This window comes from Erythrolamprus reginae, chromosome 2, assembly GCF_031021105.1.
Source record: "Erythrolamprus reginae isolate rEryReg1 chromosome 2, rEryReg1.hap1, whole genome shotgun sequence".
Taxonomy (NCBI): domain Eukaryota; kingdom Metazoa; phylum Chordata; class Lepidosauria; order Squamata; family Dipsadidae; genus Erythrolamprus; species Erythrolamprus reginae.
This window is the reverse complement of record NC_091951.1, coordinates 318525870-318545459: the sequence shown is the minus strand read 5'-3', so window position 1 is coordinate 318545459 and position 19590 is coordinate 318525870. Positions and strand designations below refer to the sequence as shown.

The following is a 19590-nucleotide window of genomic DNA, read 5'->3' as shown; positions in this document are numbered from 1 at the left end:
CTTGTATGCCGCCCCTCTCCAAAGACTAGGAGCGGCTCACCACAAAATACAAAGCACAAATCTAATATGAAAAACAATTATAAAAACCCATTATAAAAAACAGTCATACCATCCAATTAAACCATACATAAAATGATACCGCTAAGGGTCAGTTATGTCCCCCAAGCCTGGCGGCATAGGTGGGTTTTCATTCATTCATTCATTCATTCATTCATTCATTTGACTTATATGCCGCCCAATTCCGAAGGACTCAGGGCGGCTTATAACATAATAACAGAAGAAGTCAAATTTAAGTTCTAAAAATCTAACCCCAATAAAACCCATTTATATAAAAACCAATCAAATCTTATGCATGCACACCACTGATTAAAATAAAATTTGGTCATGAAAGATGGACAATTCATGGCCCCCAGGCCTGCCTACAAATCCAGGTCTTTGTAGCCTTGCGGAAGGCCAGTAGGGTGGGAGCAGTACGGACACTGGGGGGTAGTTTGTTCCATAGACCCGGGGTAGTCACAGAGGAGGCCTCCCCCACGGTCTCGCCAACCTACATTGTTTAATCGATGGGACCCAGGGGAGGTCAACTCTGTGAGCTCTTATTGGTCTCTGGGATGCATGTGGCAGGAGACGGTCCCGTAAATAGTCTGGCCCTGAGCCATGTAGGACTTTATAGGTAATAACCAACACCTTGAATTGTGCCCAGACACTAATAGGAAGCCAGTGCAGCTCGCGGAGCAAAGGTACACCCATAATAGTTCTCGCGGCTACGTTCTGGACTATTTGCAGTCTCTGAACACTTTCCAGGGTAGCCCCATGTAGAGCGCATTGCAATAATCAAGACGAGAGGTGATGAGGGCCTGAATGACTCTGCGGGGAGCCTCCTGGTATTAAAACCTTTACAGATTTTGGGGAAAAGAAATTTTTATAGGGCAAATCTCTGAGGTTTGCCCTGTCAAAAATTTGGAAAAATAACTAATTTGTCTCCTGTCATGGCACCATTGATATAAAAAATAAAGGAAACAACCACGGATGTTAAAAAATGGTTTTTATTAGGAAATACATTTGTACATTTTAAAAGATTCCAGCATACTTACTTTCTTTCATAGGCTTCTATCTGCTAACTTTTTTGCTTTAAAGCATACATGATCAAAATGAAGGTCACTGCAATTACTATTATCACAAGAAGAGTAATCAATGCTATTTGTGCAATGCTATATCCACAGGACAGATTTATAGAGAAAAGCTTAGTGCCTGCTAGTGATTTGGGCTTAGCGCACAAGGTCTGTTCAGAATCTTCAATTTTATCTATGTTCTGCTTGTACCAAGTTAATAATCCAATATTAGAACAGGTGCATTCCAGTGGATTGTAACTTAAATTGATTATACTCTGGCCAGATAGTCCAGTCAACAAATCATGTGGGATAATATGGATCTTATTATTGGCAAAATTGAGATAAATGTTCCCGAGGCTGGAAAACACATCTGAACAGAATGCAGTGAGATTGTTATGGTTCAGATCCATGTGTTTTAACTTGCTGAGGGCAGAAAATGCTTTAGCTTCTATAACCATCAATTGGCAAGAAGCTAAAGTTAACACCTCCAGATTGGGTGCTTTTTGAAGAAAGTTATCATTGAAAATGGTGCCGGTTTTAAAGGTATTTCCATTCATATTTAAGACAGTGAGGCTGCTTAGACCTTGCAAAATATTCTGCTTGCTTGTATCAATATGAGAAAAAGAAAGGTTCAAGATCTGCAAAGAATGTAGATTGTGGAATGGGTCTTGAAAATCATTGATGATAATACGTGTGTGAGAGAGATCAAGAACTTTCAAGTTAGAACATTCATTAAATGCTGTGTTGTAGAATGAAAGTTTGAAATTGTGGCTTAAATTGAGGTGTTGCAAGCCAACGAGACCATGAAGTTGGTTGCTGCAACAGTTTAGGCTTTCTATGTGACTCCCACTCAAATCAAGGTGTTGAAGCTTTGACAAGGACTCCAAGCATCCAAAACCCAAGTTCACGGCCTTAAAATTCCGCTGGATATAGAGATGGGTAAGAGAAGGGAAAGCAGAAAAGTCGATGTTGCAGAGATTCAAAAAGTAATTCCAGTTGAGATTTAATTCTTTCAGTAAATTCATCTGAGGAAGGCTTCGTAGTTCAGAAAGAGAGGTGTGGGTCAAGTCCAATCTTTTCAGTTTGGACAAACATTGGAAAGTATCGCCAAAAGGTTCTAGGAAAGAGTGATACTGTAGAATGAGATGGTCTACAGAGATATTGCATACGCCTTGCAATGTGCTTTTTTGAATAGGAAGGCTGTCTACATCCCCAAAAGTGCCGAGCCAGAGGATCGCAGTGCTGACACCTTGCAATCCATCCAAGATCACTGAAATATTACTACAACCGCCAAGGTCCAAACTGTGGAAAGAAAATGAACTAAAAGCCTTGGGCTCTATGTGCATAATCTTGTTGCCCCTAAGATTGAGAGTTAGATTGTTAGCTTCTTTTAATGCCTCTATGTCTCTAGTTGATATCGTTTGTATATTGTTCTTCTGTAAATCCAAGTGTTTGAGTTTTCCCGTTGGAAAATCTGATAGCAGCTCCAATGTTTGGATATGGTTGCTTCCTAGTAACAGTGTTTCTATATTCTGTAGATCCTGCGTTGGGATAAATGCTAATTTAGAGATCCCTGTTTGGGTTAGATCAAGATGCTTCAGGCACTCAGGACCCATAAATGCTGTTGAGGCCAGAAAGAGAAGATTGTTTCCAGTAAAGACGACGGTCTCCAGGAAAACATTGCTTTCGAAAGTGCCTTCATATACCCAATTAATATGACACCTTTTGAAACAAAAGAAATTCCAGTGTTAAAATGAAGCATAACTGTGGATATAATTGAAATAGATGCCCTATTTTTGCTTCAACAGATCATTAGGTAACTAGGTAGTAAAATGAAGCATATAATTTTAAAAATTAGTTTAAAGACCCAATCAACATTGACAGATTTTAGATGGTTATCAAAGCACATCATGATATGTCTGTTTAAACAAGACAAATACCTATCAATTACAGGTTCAGAAGGAATGTTACAAGCTTGCAAACTCTGAGTAAAATTTATTAAAATTTATTTCACTGAGTGAATCCTTGAAAAACACACTAGAAAATTTCTGTATGAAAGTACAGGACAATCTGGTAACATTTGAAAGCTAATGTCAAATATTACATGAAAAAATGCTTTACAAGAATACATAAAGGTACATATAGAGATGCCTTTATTATCAAAGAACTGCAGGTTTTCATGTTTTCTAGAACTCTAATTGTTAAAAATGATTGCAACTATTATTGAGACATTTAGAACTTCATCCACAACAGCAAAATATGAAAAGACCTAAGAACAAAAACAAGATATGGGGGGAAACTCAGAGCATAGATAGTTGAAGGTGAACCCTCTCTGTTGCAGTCTCTGTCTATTGCAGGGGTAGGCAAATTTGGCTCTTCTATGACATATGGACTTCAACTCCCAGAATTCCTGAGCTAGCATGATTGGCTCAGGAATTCTGGGAGTTGAAGTCCACAAGTCATAGAAGAGCCAACTTTGCCTACCCCTGATCTATTGGAATAGCTTCCCACGGGAAATTCCTATGACCTCCACTTTGCCCGCTTTCGATAAATTCTTTAAAACCAGTGTTTCTAGGTTTTGATTGAGCATTTGAGTGAATATCTTTAAATGTGGGGTGCTGTGGAAGGATGTCATGTTGTTCTTTTTATACAGTGTTGTTTGTTTTAACTTCATGAAACTTGCCAGATCATTCTACAACTGGGTAGTATAAAAATTCAGTCAATGTATCTACCTTGTTAAGTCTAAGTGCACCAGGGCCTTCAACCTGCTGAATGTGGATTGCTGAAGCAGAGGTAGGAAGTTGAAGCTGAAATCAAGAACTTCAGTCGTGAAAGGCAGTTCTCCTGGAAGCTCTGTCAGTCCCAAACCTTCACAACTGTAGCTTCTATTAATAAAATACTGTAAAAATTATATATCAAGTTAGATACCAGTACGTCATCACAAGCAGCCCTTGAGCCCAGATTTTCAGTTGCTAAGCAAGACAGTTGTTAACTGAGTCATGCCCCATTTTCTGACATGTTGGTAAGCAAGATTATTTACAGGACCGTCTCCTGCCACATACCTCACAGAGACCAATTAGAGCACACAGAGTTGGTTTCCTCCAGGTCCCGTAGCTAAACAATGCAGGTGGAGGAGGGCCTTCTCTGTTGCTGCCCCGACTCTATGGAATCAACTCCCCCCCCGAGGTCCGTACAACCCCCACCCTGCTGCCTTTTCGTAAGGCCACGAAGACCTGGCTATGCCGGCAGGCCTGGAGGCCCTAAATCAACTACTAGATTGTCCATGTACATGAATTGGTGTGAATGACTAGTACGTGTGTTGTTGAACTGTTTTTAAGTTTTAATTAAGATTTTAGAAATTAGTTCATATTTCTTGACTTCTTTTTATTGTTATTGTTACTTGTCATTTTATACTGTTGTAAGCCACCCTGAGTCCTTCGGGATTTATTTATTTATTTATTTACTTATTTACTTATTTATTTATTTATTTATTTATTAATCAGATTTGTATGCCGCCCCTCTCCGCAGACTCGGGGCGGCTAACAGCAATAATAATACAATGTAAACAAATCTAATATTTAAGTTAATTTAAAACCCCAATTTAGAAACCAATTATACATACTAACATACCATGCATACATTTTATAAGCCTCGGGGGAGGGAAAGTCTCAATTCCCCCATGCCTGACGACGGAGGTGGGTTTTAAGGAGCTTACGAAAGGCAAGGAGGGTGGGGGCAACTCTGATATCTGGGGGGAGTTGGTTCCAAAGGGTCGGGGTCACCACAGAGAAGGCTCTTCCCCTGGGTCCTGCCAAATGACATAGTTTAGTTGACGGGACCCAGAGAAGGCCAACTCTGTGGGACCTAACTGGTCGCTGGGATTCGTGCGGCAGAAGAGGGATTGGGCGACATAGAAGTCAAATTAAGTAAATAAATAAATTATGCAGTTGTTCAGTGAAACTGGCTTTCCCATTGACTTTGCCTGTCAGAAACTTCTTATGAAAGTTGCAAATGACAATCTCAGGACCCTGGATCAGAGACGGGTCCCTATTGGTTCTAACTGGTTCTTTAGAACTGTTAGTAAATGGTGATGACATCACAGAGCTGGTTCTGTCGGCGCCACCATCTTAGACTTTGCTTATGCGCATGCGGAGAAACTAATTTTTATTTCTGTAGGGGCATGACCCTGAGCGAACTGGCAGCAAAACGATACGGAACCCACCTCTGCCCTGGATGTTACAATCCTGGTAAATAGATGCTGGTTGCCAAGCACCCAAAGCTTGAAAACATGACTTTGGAGATGCTGCAATGGTTTTTAGAGTGAATTTTTTTTTCTGTGCCATTATAAATTTGAAAGTCACTTAACAAATGGTTATAAATTGAGAACTATCAATATACAGGGAGTGGACATAAAATGGAAACACTTGACTTTTGGCGTCATAATGCTTGAACATGTTCAAATCAATCAAAATGACATATTTTAATGTTTTTTTAAATTCTGTTATTTGATATATTTTTTTAAACTACCTTGTTTTTTTTACAGAAATGTAAGGAAATTGGTTATAACCTTCTAGAAATGGCAGACCTCTCAGACTTTCAAAGAGGCCAAATTGTTGGTGCTTGAATGGCAGGCGCTAGTGTAACAGAAAGTGCCCGAATGTTTGGCGTTTCAAGAGGTAATGTCTCAAAAGTAATGACTGCTTTTGAAAGAAAAGGGAAAACGTCCTCAGGCAAGGACAGGTCTGGTCAAAAGTCGAAGTTGTCTGAGGGAGACTGTCGGACTCTAAAGCAAATTGTTAGAGCGGATCGCAAGACCACAGCTCCTACAATCACTGCAGAGCTCGATAGACATGTACAGAACCCAGTTTCCCCAAAAACTGTTCGAAGGGAGCTTCACAAACCTGGATTCCAAATCTGTCCACCACCTGTATCTGAATGTATGTTTTTATGTTTTTAACGTTTTATGTTTTTCATAAAACCATTGTACTTTAAGTAAATATCAGGGATGAAATGCTCCCGGTTCACTCGTGCCTGTGGGTTGTCGGAGAGCCGGTTGCAAATGGAGCGTGAGGCTCTGCCCACCCACCCAGACACGGCCATTTGGGTTCTTTTACCCTCTGTGCATGCACAAAGCATTCTGTGCATACACAGTGGGTAAAAGAACACAAATTGTGGCGTCCAGTGGGTGGGCGGAGCCCAGGGGTGGGCCATTGCCTACCCCGGATGGGGGGGCAATGCAGTGGGGTGGCAAAAATTGAGCTCCACCTCAGATCACCCAATTTGCATTGAAAAATGTTGAAAGAAAATTATTATTTATTATTATTATTTATTAGATTTGTATGCCGCCCCTTTCCCTAGACTCAGGGCGGCTTACAGCAATGAGAAAAATAATACATAATGACAAATCTAATAGTTAGAATCGAAAATAACAATAATACATTTAAAAATTCTAAAAAACAAGAAACCCCAATATATATACAGTATTTTAAAAAAACATACATACAGTCATATCATACACAAAGAACTACATAGGCAGGGGGAAATGTTTCAGTTCCCCCATGCCTCACGACAGAGGTGGGTTTTAAGGAGTTTACAAAAGGCAAGGAGGGTGGGGGCAGTTCTGATCTCTGGAGGGAGACGATTCCAGAGGGTCGGAGCCACCACAGAGAAGGCTCTTCCCCTGGGTCCCGCCAAATGACATTGTTTAGTTGACGGGACCCGGAGGAGACCAACTCTGTGGGACCTAACCGGTCGCTGGGATTCATGCGGCAGAAGGTGGTCCCATAGATACCCTGGTCCGGTGCCATGGAGGGCTTTATAGGTGATGACCAACACTTTGAATTGTGACTGGAAACTGGTAACCAATGCAGACTGCGGAGTGTTGGAGTAACATGGGCATATTTGGGAAAGCCCATGATTGCTCTCGCAGCTGCATTCTGCATGATCTGAAGTTTCTGAACACTCTTCAAAGGTAGAGAGCATTACAGTAGTTGAGCCTCGAGGTGATGAGGGCATGAGTGACTGTGAGCAGTGACTCCCGGTCCAAATAGGGCCACAACTGGTGCACCAGGTGAACCTGGGCAAACGCAGGGCGTCCTGAATAAGCCACACCCACAGTGTGGTAATAAAATATTTGGTAGCCCTTCACTGGCGGAATCTCACGCTCCTTTCACAATGACCCACAGGCACAAGCGAACCAGGAGCATTTTGCCCCTGGTAGACATGCCAACATGGAGCTAAATATCTGAACACATCTGAAACCTAAACCCTACTCTTTTTTAAACTATCAGGGACAAAACAGAGCTCTCATTAAAAATGACACTGCTGGGAATCTGACGTAAACTTTCATTACCTGTGTGGAGGGAGGGTAGGTTACACCAAATTAAACACCTTCTGGAATGAATAAAAATGATCACAGAATGACATTTTGCCCCTCTGTTTAACACTTCTTTTAAAAATTAATGCTAACAGTATTTTTTTTCAGTTATTGACACTTCACTAAAATTTATATTAATGTCATTTGTCTGTTGCTGCTGCCATATAATGGACCCATTTTTTTTCCAAAAGACAAAAAGGACCATCAGTATTATAGGATAACATTCAGATGAATGATATTGAAAGTTCATGATTTTATACGCTGTTATGAAATGTGGCTTACAGGAGTTTTTGATAGTGTCTCATGGACAATGAAGATCTCAATGTGAAATAGTAATCACATATAGGTTTTCTACTCATTTTTAATGTAGAGAGTTCACAATAAGTTGACAGTTCAACAAATGATAAATGATTGAAAAATGATGGTTATACTATGTGTACATGACCTTGAAAACATTCCTCTATATAATATAACTGCTGACGGGATTCCCTACCATGTTACACAATAAATAACTAAGTAAAACATAGTGCATTCAATTCTAGCGTGAATTTCTCAAAATCTTGGATAAAAAGTTACTAACTATAATTGTCACAGAATACAATTTTCTTCAGCTAGGATATAATTTTCCTGTCAGGAAGAGAACAATTAGAAATATCAATTAGAAAGTGAACAGAAAGAGCATAACTAAAGACAATTATTTTTATAAAGCATTTTAATAGTTTTAATTTCTTTCAAAATACTTTGTCTAAATACAATAGAGCCTATAGAATCTATGACGAACCTATGGCACATGTGTCACAGTTGGCACGCAGAACCATATCTGAGGGAACGCGAATTGATGCCCTTTGTCAGCTCCAGTGCACAGGCATGTGCTGGCCAGCTGATTTTAGGTCTTGGGAAAGGCCATTTTCGCCCTCCCCAGGGCAAAAAACAGTCCAATGGACAAACTGAAAATCCCTTTTCTGAACTTCTGGGCCATTTTTTGCACTCTGTAGGCTTCAGGGAAGCCTGAGGGTGAAAAACAGCTCAGCGGGAGGGCGTATGCATGGATATGCGCACATGTGCAATGTGACACAGGATTTTGTGCTGGCACACGTGTACACTAGCATGCACACACACTCCCATTTTTGGAACATAAGAAAAAGGTTCACCATCACTGCTATAGAAAACTTGATCTATCACAAATAGATAGATGTTTTAGATGGCACCTGGAAAAACCATCCTATGGAAAATGATAATGTAAGTAATCACACATGTTCCAGCAAATATCTTGTTGGGACTAGTCCCAAAGAATCTGCTCTCACAGAAAGTTGCAAATTCACTAACCCAACACAGCAGGTTTAAAGCAGGGATCTCCAACCTTGGCAATTTTGAGACTTATAGACTTCAACTCTTAAAGTTGCCAAGTTTGGAGCAGTGTTTCCCAACCTTGGCAACTTGGAGATATCTGGACTTCAACTCCCAGCATTCGCTGGCTGGGGAATTCTGGGAGTTGAAGTCCTCATATCTTCAAATTGCCAAGGTTGGGAAACGCTGGTTTAGAGGACAGGAGATGGAATGTTGGTAAGACGGACAGAGTATTGCTTTGCTTATATTTTCTGCAGGTGGGAGCTGATTTTCCTTCCTTTATTTCCAATATTACAGAGCCCCTGCTTTTCCACTGTGGGCATTGACTTTTTTCAGAATTACTCGCTCTAATTTTTTTTTTTTTTGAATAGTTGAAGAAATGTAATATTCATTATATTTTAGGAAATGTAATATCATATCCATCCATTCATTCATGAAAGAAAAAAAACCTTAGAAAATAAATACGATGAAATTGGTTCTAAACATTTCCTATCTAGATACCAATGTAGTTTTTCATTTGCTTTGCTTGATTGCTTGTGTTTTTTTTAATATACAGTGTTCCCTCGATTTTCGTGGGGGATGCGTTCCGAGACCGCCCGCGAAAGTCGAATTTCCACGAAGTTGAGATGCGGAAGTAAATACACTATTTTTGGCTATGAACAGTATCCCAAGCCTTCCCTTAACACTTTAAACCCCTAAATTACAATTTCCCATTCCCTTAGCAACCATTTAGATTATTACTCACCATGTTTATTTCTTAAAGTTTATTAAAAAAATGTTTTTTAAAGGCAGACGAAAATTTGGCAATGACATATGATGTCATCAGGTAGGAAAAACCATGGTATAGGGGGGAAAACTGCAAAGTATTTTTTAATTAATATTTTTGAAAAACCGTGGTATAGACGTTCCGTAAAGTTCGAACCCGCGAAAATCAAGGGAACACTGTACTGTGTTTCCTCAAAAATAAGACCGTTTATATATATATATATTTTGAACCCTGAAATAAGTTTTTGATCTTATTGCCATGTACTCAAAAGTCCGATTGGGCTTATTATCAGGAGATGTCTTGTTTTGGGGGGAACCGGGGAACTGAGAACAGCTTAGGAAAACATTTGTATTACTATGTTACTGAGGCTATGGATTTAGGAGCAGATCAAATTGATTTGATGGACTGTTTAAGTCAATACATATAAATTATTATAAATTGATGTGCTATAACATTCTTTTTTAAAAAATAGGAGTTTGTATGGGAGACCAAGAGAGATCTTCTCATCTAATACTTCATTTAGATATTTCTGCTGTAAGACCCACATCAACCAAACTTTTGTTATAACTAACTTTTCAGAATGGAAAACTCCCCAAATAAAATCCTAAGAGCACTTGGTTTTGAACAGGTAAACTATCACACTCAAAAGAAGTTTCATGGGAAAAGCTAGAGAATGGATCCTTGTGAACTATGGGAATAATTGGTACTTTTTGAAATATTCCCCTATTGTAGTCTTGCTGAGCATAGACTGAATATCCCCAGAAACTTAGTAAAGTGTTCTGGAATTACTAAAGAAGGAGCAGTAGGATTATCAATATACAATTCCTTTTGGGGTTTTGACTGGAAGTTTTCTTCATGGGTGAATGTCAAACCAATGAATGTAGATGGAAAATTGCCTGTTTTGGTTGGTGAGTGACTGCAAAAAAGAAAATATTTTTTTGGAGTGCCTTATGCATGGTGCCAATTGCCTATCTTCAAAGCAAAATGAGAAAGTATCAGTGCAAGTCAAAAGAGAAAAATAAAAATACAATATACTTGCTGGGAAGCTGAAGGAATAAAAACTCAAAAAACCAGGTTCTTTCTTGGTATGATCATATAATCTATATTCAAAGTTTCATTTGTAATCTTTCCAGGTTATTTTAAGATTATTCAACTGCTATGGGAAATATTTTCAGGGCTAGTAAAAAGAAAATATTAAAATATGGGAAGGGAAATCATACTCTCTAATAGACTCATGTGAGAGTAATTCCAGCCTTGTTGCAAGAACTAGTAATACAATTTAAAAGAAATTCATATTTAATGTCTAATATGCATAAACGAATCTCTATATAGAGATATTTTCTTAAAATACAGAAAGAGGAAGGGTGCTTGGTTGATGACCCAGGATCTAATACTTGTAATATATTAGGTGCTGATCAGATATACATATTGTCCTTCAATGCAGCCAAGGACAAAAATGGGTAGCTTGCTTCCCTTTGAATCTGCCTGGCCTATTAGTCATGTTGGGATAAATTATTCTTAGTCTACCACTTTTGAGGAAGTGAAAGGAGGTAGAGGTGAGCTTGGCTCCTTTACAAAGAACATTCAGAAAGTTGCTGAAGACTGAAGCTTTTCCAAATACCATTCTGGTTAGACTTGACCTATGGTTAATTAGAATTTGGGGTTTTGATTTTGTTTTATTTATTTTCACTGTTTATATTAATTTTATCATAAAAAGTTAGTTCTGCCTACTTAAGTTATGCAAACTGCTGAGAGCTGACTTTGACTGCAGCAAGATATAAACACCAATCAAACCTGTTGCCTTCTATATTGCCATTCTTTATCATTGTTATCAGTCATTGCACAGCAAATCTGGAAAAATCTGTTCCTGGCCCTGGATTTTGACTTTTACATCTGGACCAGGTTGGAGCACTGAGTCATAATCCAAAACACAATCCAAAACCCAGTAAATTCTATTTTTTTTTAAAAAAAAATAATTCAGATAATTGCTGCAGGAGCAGTCAAAACAACAGTCAGAGGCTTCAGTAGGTCAATTGTTGGAAGGATATACAATTTGAACAAATATTTCCCTTCTCTACTGTATATGATTTGTTTTAAATAAGATTTGTATCATTTACAAACTTGAATTAACACTGAAAATGATTCAGATGATTATTGATTTTGGTGGAATGATATAAGATTTGTGTAATTATTACTTTTAAAGGTCATTATATAAAATCATAAAATCTATAAGTTGGACTTTGTGTTATGGGGATCTTACAATGTTATCAACCAGTGAATGGGAATATAGTAGAATTAAAAAACCTGAATGATGATAAAGATATAAAGTGAGGAGAGGAAGGAATAGACTTAAAATTAAGAGGTATAAGAGATACTGAATATGTCTGAAAGATAAGCTATAGCAATTAATTTGGAAGAAAGTTGAAAATTAAAGGTGGTAAACCCAGGCGACAAAAATAGGAGGAAGGAGGCTGTATTAAACTAATAGTAGATATACCTAGAAGAATATTATATATGTGTGTGTATAATATTCTTCTAGGTATATCTACTATTAATTTAATGCAGTTTTCTTCCTCCTATTTTTGTTGCCTGAGTTTACCACCTTTAATTTTATATATATAGGGATAAAGGGAAAGACACAAATATAATTATAGCTCTGATGTTGTAATGAGTCAGGACTTCTGAACTTCCCGTCTGCCAATCATAAAATGGATCAAGATGTACTCAGGGAAGGATAAGAGGGAAGAAGAAGAAGTAGAAGGGAAGGGTGGGAGGAAAGAGGAGGGAAGTAGGAAAGATGGAGAGAGGAGAAAGAAGGTAGAAGGGAGAGAGGAAGATAGAGGGAGTAGTAAGAAATATAGAAGGAAAGCAGATGGGAGATAAAAGTATAAAAGGAAAAAATTAAGGATATATGTATATGATAAAAATCAATAAAAATATTAATTATGACAAAGAAATAGCCATTATAAAAGATGAAACTGTGAATGGACAAAAGCTTTGTACAACATTTTGCAAAATACTTCATTACTACCATTCATACATGTGCCAAGTCATTTTTGGTGTTTGGGTGGTTTTGTGTGTGTGTGTGTGTCTATGTGTGTTACATATCAAGAAAGCAATCACTTGATCAACTTAAAAAGCCAGAGGGAATCTGAGGCCGCTAGCCTTTTCTGTAACAGCTATTAAAAAAATATCTGTGTTAGTGAGCGTAAGTGTGCCATGAGAAGCATCACACCCCAAGGTCTAGTTGTGCAGAAATGAGGTGCATATAAACTGCTTATAAACCCAAGCACCTGTTCAACAGCCCCTGGTGCACGTAGATAAAAAGTGCCAATGGTCTGTTTTCCTCGTAGCCCCTCTTAGTCCAGCAACATTTGGCAAATGTTTCCTGCACATGCCAATTCCAAGCGGTGCCTGTAAACTCCACACGGTGTCTTAAACAGCGGATCTTCTCTCATCTCCAATCTCCATCGGTCCTATTTGTTTTAAGGTTCTTGGCCAAAAATAAAGAAGAGATAGACCACCTCAACCTGCTTGCTTGCTTGTTTATTGCCTCGAATTGCCTATGTGGGAATTTCAAAATGTTATCTGCTTCTAAGCAGGCACACGATTCTGTCTAGCCAACATGTATCACTATGAATAGGAAACTAATAAAATAGAATTTATTTATTTTTATTTATTTATTTTGTCAACGAAGGTTATAGAGGATATACTTGTAGTAAAATATATCAGAGAAAGAATAGAAGAGATATAGGAATAAAATATAGGAATAAAGATATAGGATATAGGAATAAGATATAGGAATAAGATATATCAATCACAAGATTGTGATCCCGCTATATGGAGCGCTGGTGAGACCGCACTTGGAATACTGTGTTCAGTTCTGGAGACCTCACCTACAAAAAGATATTGACAAAATTGAACGGGTCCAAAGACAGGCTACGAGAATGGTGGAAGGTCTTAAGCATAAAACGTATCAGGAAAGACTTAATGAACTCAATCTGTATAGTCTGGAGGACAGAAGGAAAAGGGGGGACATGATCGAAACACTTAAATATGTCAAAGGGTTAAATAAGGTTCAGGAGGGAAGTGTTTTTAACAGGAAAGTGAACACAAGAACAAGGGGAAACAATCTGAAGTTAGTTGGGGGAAAGATCAAAAGCAACATGAGAAAATATTATTTTACTGAAAGAGTAGTAGATCCTTGGAACAAACTTCCAGCAGACGTGGTTGGTAAATCCACAGTAACTGAATTTAAACATGCCTGGGATAAACATAGATCCATCCTAAGATAAAAATACAGGAAATAGTTTAAGGGCAGACTAGATGGATCATGAGGTCTTTTTCTGCCGTCAGTCTTCTATGTTTCTATGTTTAATGAAAGAATAGAGAAAGGATATAGGAATAGAAGAAAAGATATAGGAGAGAATCACAACTAACTGTAAGAATGGGTGCAAAGTCAATCTGATTTGAAGGGGAGGGAAGCAAATTTTCTTTCTGTACCACAAATGTGCTCCGAAAGGACTGCATTTATCTGCGTATTTTTCTGTTTCACCCACCAGAGGACTTTGAGCCCTTCAATGACCCAGTGTTAGCATGCAAGTATTCACTGCTCCCAAATTAATTATTGATTCTTTCTTGAAGCTACTTTTCTCCCAATAGAAAGACAAATAAGTGATCACTCACCTCAGTGCACATCTGATTGAGGGGTTTGGAGACTTCATAGCTAAGACCTAAAAGCCCCATCAGAAGCCAGCAATATGTGCAGCAAACCATTAAGGCTTTGATTAGATTCTCCACACGCCTGTAATGGAAGACGGATGAAAAATAATTTTCTAGCGTGGAGTTCAGAAAAGGCATTTTGAATTTAATGCTTCAAGAGGGCCTGAAAAAGACGTCGTTTCCTCTTTAAACACTCAAAGGATTTTTGTGAAGCGTGAATTTTTTTCAGTTCCTCTTCTGGCTCTTTTTTTCACTTTTGGTTTTCTCCTAAATACTTCTACCATTTTTTGCTATAAATTAGGTGAAAATTTTCATAACCTTGTGAGAAACGTGCTATATTTTTCAGCCAATCTTAAAACATATTCTTCTATGAAGAATGACATTCCAAGTATAAAATGGATGCTCTTAAATAATTGAGTTTTCAGAGCATATTATTTCTTGAAAACATCAGTACTTTTGTATCTAGGAATTGGGTAGGGATACAGTTGTTTAGATGGTATTGTATGTCCCACTAATAACTTATTAGAGGGAGCCAAATAAGTGGTGGAGGATTGGCTGGTTAGTGAACATGTAATAAAGGACTGGGAAACATGAGAACAGAATGGAATACCATGGAATAAAATATGTTTTGCTGGAAGACAAAAGCTTAGGTTCCTGTTATGAATCTCCTAATAATTTCTTCCACTTTCATTTTTTGTTCAAATTATCTAGTCCAGAGACATATCAAGCAGTATTTGTGAACAAAGGATATAATGATTATTGTGCCAGAGAACAAAAGTGACAAAATCATTACAATAGAGTCTCGATTATCTGACATAAATGGGGAGGCTGATAGTTGGATAGCCGAAAATGTCAGATAATGGAGATTCTACTGTAGGTGGCCTTGGCCTGACTCAAAATCAAGGCAGGAGAAAAATAAATAGGTCTCCAGAGGTCCTGGGATAAAGTAATTCAGGAGATACGAATTCAGAAGATACGAACTAAAGACAAATCCAAATCTCTGCACACCATGTATTATGACATGTATTTTCAGAGACTGCTTACTTCCAAGTGGTAGTTACTGAAAACTAGTAAAGCCAAAAGGTATTCTTTTTTTATATATAAATATATTTATTAAATTTTTCCGTTTTTAAAACAATACAGTCATATTTACAGATGAATCTACATCATATATGCATTCCTATCAATGTTATCTTTTGGTTGTTTTTAGATTTCTTGATGTTTTATTTCAATGTTTAATGTGAGTTTCTTTTTTTTTTTGTCCATTGGTACCATTTTGTCCAGATTTCATAGCAGTCCGAATCTTTTTGATTATTAAGCTCCATTGTCAATCTGTCCATCTCTGCGCAGTCGTATACTTTCTTGATGATCTCATTGTCTTCCGGTATTTGCGGGTTTTTCCAGTTCTGTGCAAATACAATCCTTGCCGCTGTTGTTATATGCAAGCTTAAATATTTTACATTTTTAGAATAAGACCCTCTCATAATGCCCAGTAGGAAAAACTCTGGTGTATATTCCATTTTTGTGTTTGTTATTTGACACAACCAATTATTTATTTTTTTCCAATATTTTCTTGTCTCTGGACATAACCACCATAGATTCTGACCACCCCTCTCGAAACTTGTGCGCGCTTTCCTTTCCTCCTCTGCTTGCCCCAAACCACCACTGTTGCTTGTGTGAACATTTCCTGCCAGCGAGGCCCCCACTGCCCTCCACTTTGCTCCTCCCAGATCTCCCGCCCACCCACCTGCCCGCCCACCTGCCTGTGCCTTCCACACCTTGTCTCCACTCGGTGTCACCCTCCTGCCAGGTTGGTATGCCTGGGAACAGGTCGGTGGGCGTTGGGCAGCTTAGATGGGCCATTGGGTCGATAGGCCCGGAGAAGGGGCAGGGTGGGAAGGGGTGTAAAGACAGCCAGGGAATGGTTTGTTGGGAGGGCTAGGTAGCGCATTCCTCCTGGCTGGGCAACCAGTGCTTTCAGGGGAGTTGTGTGTAGAGGAGAGGTAAGAAGTGGCTCTCCCTCCACCCCACCACCTCCCCGCCTCTTTCCCCACAATTGAGGCTTTGCAGAGAGAAGTCCATCCTTGGGGCATTGCTCTTGCTCACATCCTCCAAACAATATGGTTTATTCAGTACAGTAAGCTCCAGATCTCTGAGTTCTTCTCTGCTATTACACCTTCATGCCCACTTACTCTCATTACTTTGAACAGTCAGTAAGTCAATATAGCAGCTTGACTTGTAGCTATCTGTAAGCCAGTGATCCCCAACCTTTCCAGCTTGGCTCACCAAAATAATCAATGAATTTACCTGTTTCTTGTAACCCTTGTTCGGCTCTCTCGTTTTTTTGTGAACAATCCACATGCTGCATTAAGATGGGATTTGGTCAAGCAAAAGCACTTCTTTTCTCTTCCTTTCAGTCATTGTTTTGGGGAGAGGAGAGAAAGACAAGAGACAGTTTGGTGTAGTGGTTAAGGTGCTGGTGTAAAGCATGTGACTCTGGATTCTAAGCTTCCCTCAGGCATGAAAGCCAGCAACATGGCTTTAGATTAGTGATTTGCTTTCTGGGAATCCAACTTGCAAATAATGAGGAATTTCATGACAGGGAGAATAATTAATCAATGGAACAACAAGATGGAGCACCCCAGTGTGCTCCATCACTGTAGGTGCTCCATCACTGTAGGTTTTCAAGAAATGATTGGACAGCCATTTGTCTGAGATGGTATAAGGACTCCTATCTTGGAAAGGTGTTGGGCTGGAAGTCTTTCAAGTTCATGTCCAGCCCTATGATTTTATGACAAGAACTGAAATTAGAGATGAAATGTGCCAGTGCTCTCCGAAGAGCATTCATATGCTAAATAATAAATATCTACTATATTATAATAGCATTTGTACCCACCACCCACTACATATATATAAAATATACACTGCTCAAAAAAATAAAAGGAACACTTAAACAACATAATATAACTCCAAGTAAATGAAACTTCTGTGAAATCAAACTGTCCACTTAGGAAGCAACGCTGATTGACAATCAATTTCACATGCTGTTGTGCACATTCAACTTTGTACAGAACAAAGTATTCAATGAAAATATTTCATTCATTCAGATCTAGGATGTGTTATTTGAGTGTTCCCTTTATTTTTTTGAGCAGTAGATATGTACTGGGTAGAACATATGAAGAACGGTTGCAGGAAATGGGTATGTCTAGTTTAATGAAAAGAAGGACCAGGGAAGACATGATAGCAGTGTTCCAATATCTCAGGGGTTGCCATAAAGAAGAGGGTTTCCTTTCTAAGCAGGGGATGGACTAGAAGACCTCCAAGATACCTTCCAACTCATTGTTGCTGTATTATTATGTCAATACAACACAGCAAACAAGATCACTATGCTGGATTTTGTATTTTCATCACAGTCGGGCACTTCCCAAGCACCTAGGACTGCGTGATGTAGCAGAGAATTATGTTTGCCGATCCCAGTAAAGCGGCCTTTTGCAATTGACAGATGGAGATTTTGTCAATTCCGATGGTTTTCAAATGTCCGCTGAGATCCTTTGGCACTGCGCCCAGCGTGCCAAGTACCACTGGGACCACTTTCACTGGCTTATGCCAGAGTCGTTGCAGCTCGATTTTTAGATCTTCGTATTTCATTAATTTCTCTAGCTGCTTCTCCTCAATTCTGCTGTCCCCTGGGATTGCGATGTCGATGATCCATACTTTCTTTTTCTCCACAATCAGGTTGTCTGGTGTCTTATGCTTCAGAATTCGGTCAGTCTGAAGTCGGAAGTCCCACAGTAGTTTTGCTTGTTCATTTTCGACCACTTTTTCGGGCTTATGATCCCACCAGTTCTTAGCCACTGGTAAATGGTAGTTCCGGCACAAGTTCCAGTGGATCATCTGTGCCACAGCATCATGTCTATGATTGTAGTCAGTCTATGCGATCTTTTTGCAGCAGCTGAGTATGTGAGTATGTATTATTATTATTATTATTATTGTTGTTGTTGTTGTTGTTGTTGTTATTTTGTTGTTGTTTTGTTGTTGTTGCTGTTGTTAGAAAATAGTATACACCCACTATGCCTACACTATAATAATATACTAGGCCAAGAATCACAATGTGCTGCATGACTTATTATAGATTTCAGTACAACTACAAAAGCTTTAGAATTTGAATGTTCTTGATTTGATCCTTGGCACAGTGGCCTGATAGCAGGTGCTTGCAAGGCCTTGTGGGTTTTGGGTAGAGGATGTGGTTAAATGAGGCTGAAATGCAAAGCAGACAGCGAAAGCCTTCTGTTGCAAGAGCAGCCAGTGCATCTGCCCGGCCACGTCAAGGTCAACAGAAAAACATATGAATGTGTTCTCCAGGAGAGCAACGGGCTGTTAAATACACACACTTAGAAATGCTATAGAGTTGTTAGTTATCGATCTGCCCTCCCACTAGGCATTTGGCAACCAAGTCTAGGATGTTGACAATGAATGGGAGTCCCGAGCTTTAAAACTGCTGAACAAATAGCATCTCTACTAATTCAATCAATTGAGTTTCAAGCAATCAGGATGCCATCTGGACCTAATCTAACTCATTGCCTAAGAAGATAAAGACATCTGGACTTCCTGCATGCCAAGGACAGGCATACTTAATCCCCAAGGCTGTAGGCTGCGGCCAGACTCACGCTGACATGTTTTCTTAATTATGCTGAAATAATCTTGCTTGGCAAGGGCTGGACATTTCTTTCTTCAGAAGGTTAGGAGGATCTCATTTCATGTAGGACAGGGCTGCCAAACTTGCAGGCCGGATGCGTCATATACCGGCCAAACCTACGCCCAGTTTAGCGAAGGGGGGAAAGGTCATGATTTGTCACGTGATGGTGCCATAATGATGTAGGTTTGACACTCCTGATGCAGGATAATAGAAAGAAGAGTCCTCTTCCATTTTGGTGGGATGGAATCAATCTCTGTGAGAAAGAGGAGACAGAATTACATGTTCAGTTGTGTTCAGCTTTTACCTTAATATTTTAGTTTTTGAGGGGTCCTTGGTGCTCTCTGAGGTGCCTTGTTTTATTTCAGATGTTTCATTCAACCCTAACATCATCAGTCCTAGTCTGTTGTCAGTTTATATTGTGGGGTCTTGCCTGTCTGTTTGGGTGGGTGGGTGGTTGGGGCAATCATTTATTTTATTTATTTGTCATACCAATATAGTATTGTATTGCAGCATGTTTAACATAATATAAGTATAAAGTAGAGACAGAAAGATAAAAAGACATTAGGACTGG

The 19590-nt window shown here is 39.0% G+C and overlaps 1 protein-coding gene across 1 annotated transcript; it reads right to left on the bottom strand.

The window, feature by feature from the left end:
- Window positions 1–1113: 1113 nt before the first annotated feature.
- CD180 (CD180 molecule) lies at window positions 1114–14377 on the bottom strand. The gene is made up of 3 exons (XM_070736360.1): window positions 14288–14377; window positions 3845–4011; window positions 1114–2834 (listed from the first exon to the last, which is right to left on the bottom strand). Exons 1-3 carry the CDS (start codon window positions 14375–14377, stop codon window positions 1118–1120), a joined length of 1974 nt encoding a protein of 657 aa, XP_070592461.1. The 3' UTR covers window positions 1114–1117.
- Window positions 14378–19590: the final 5213 nt, after the last annotated feature.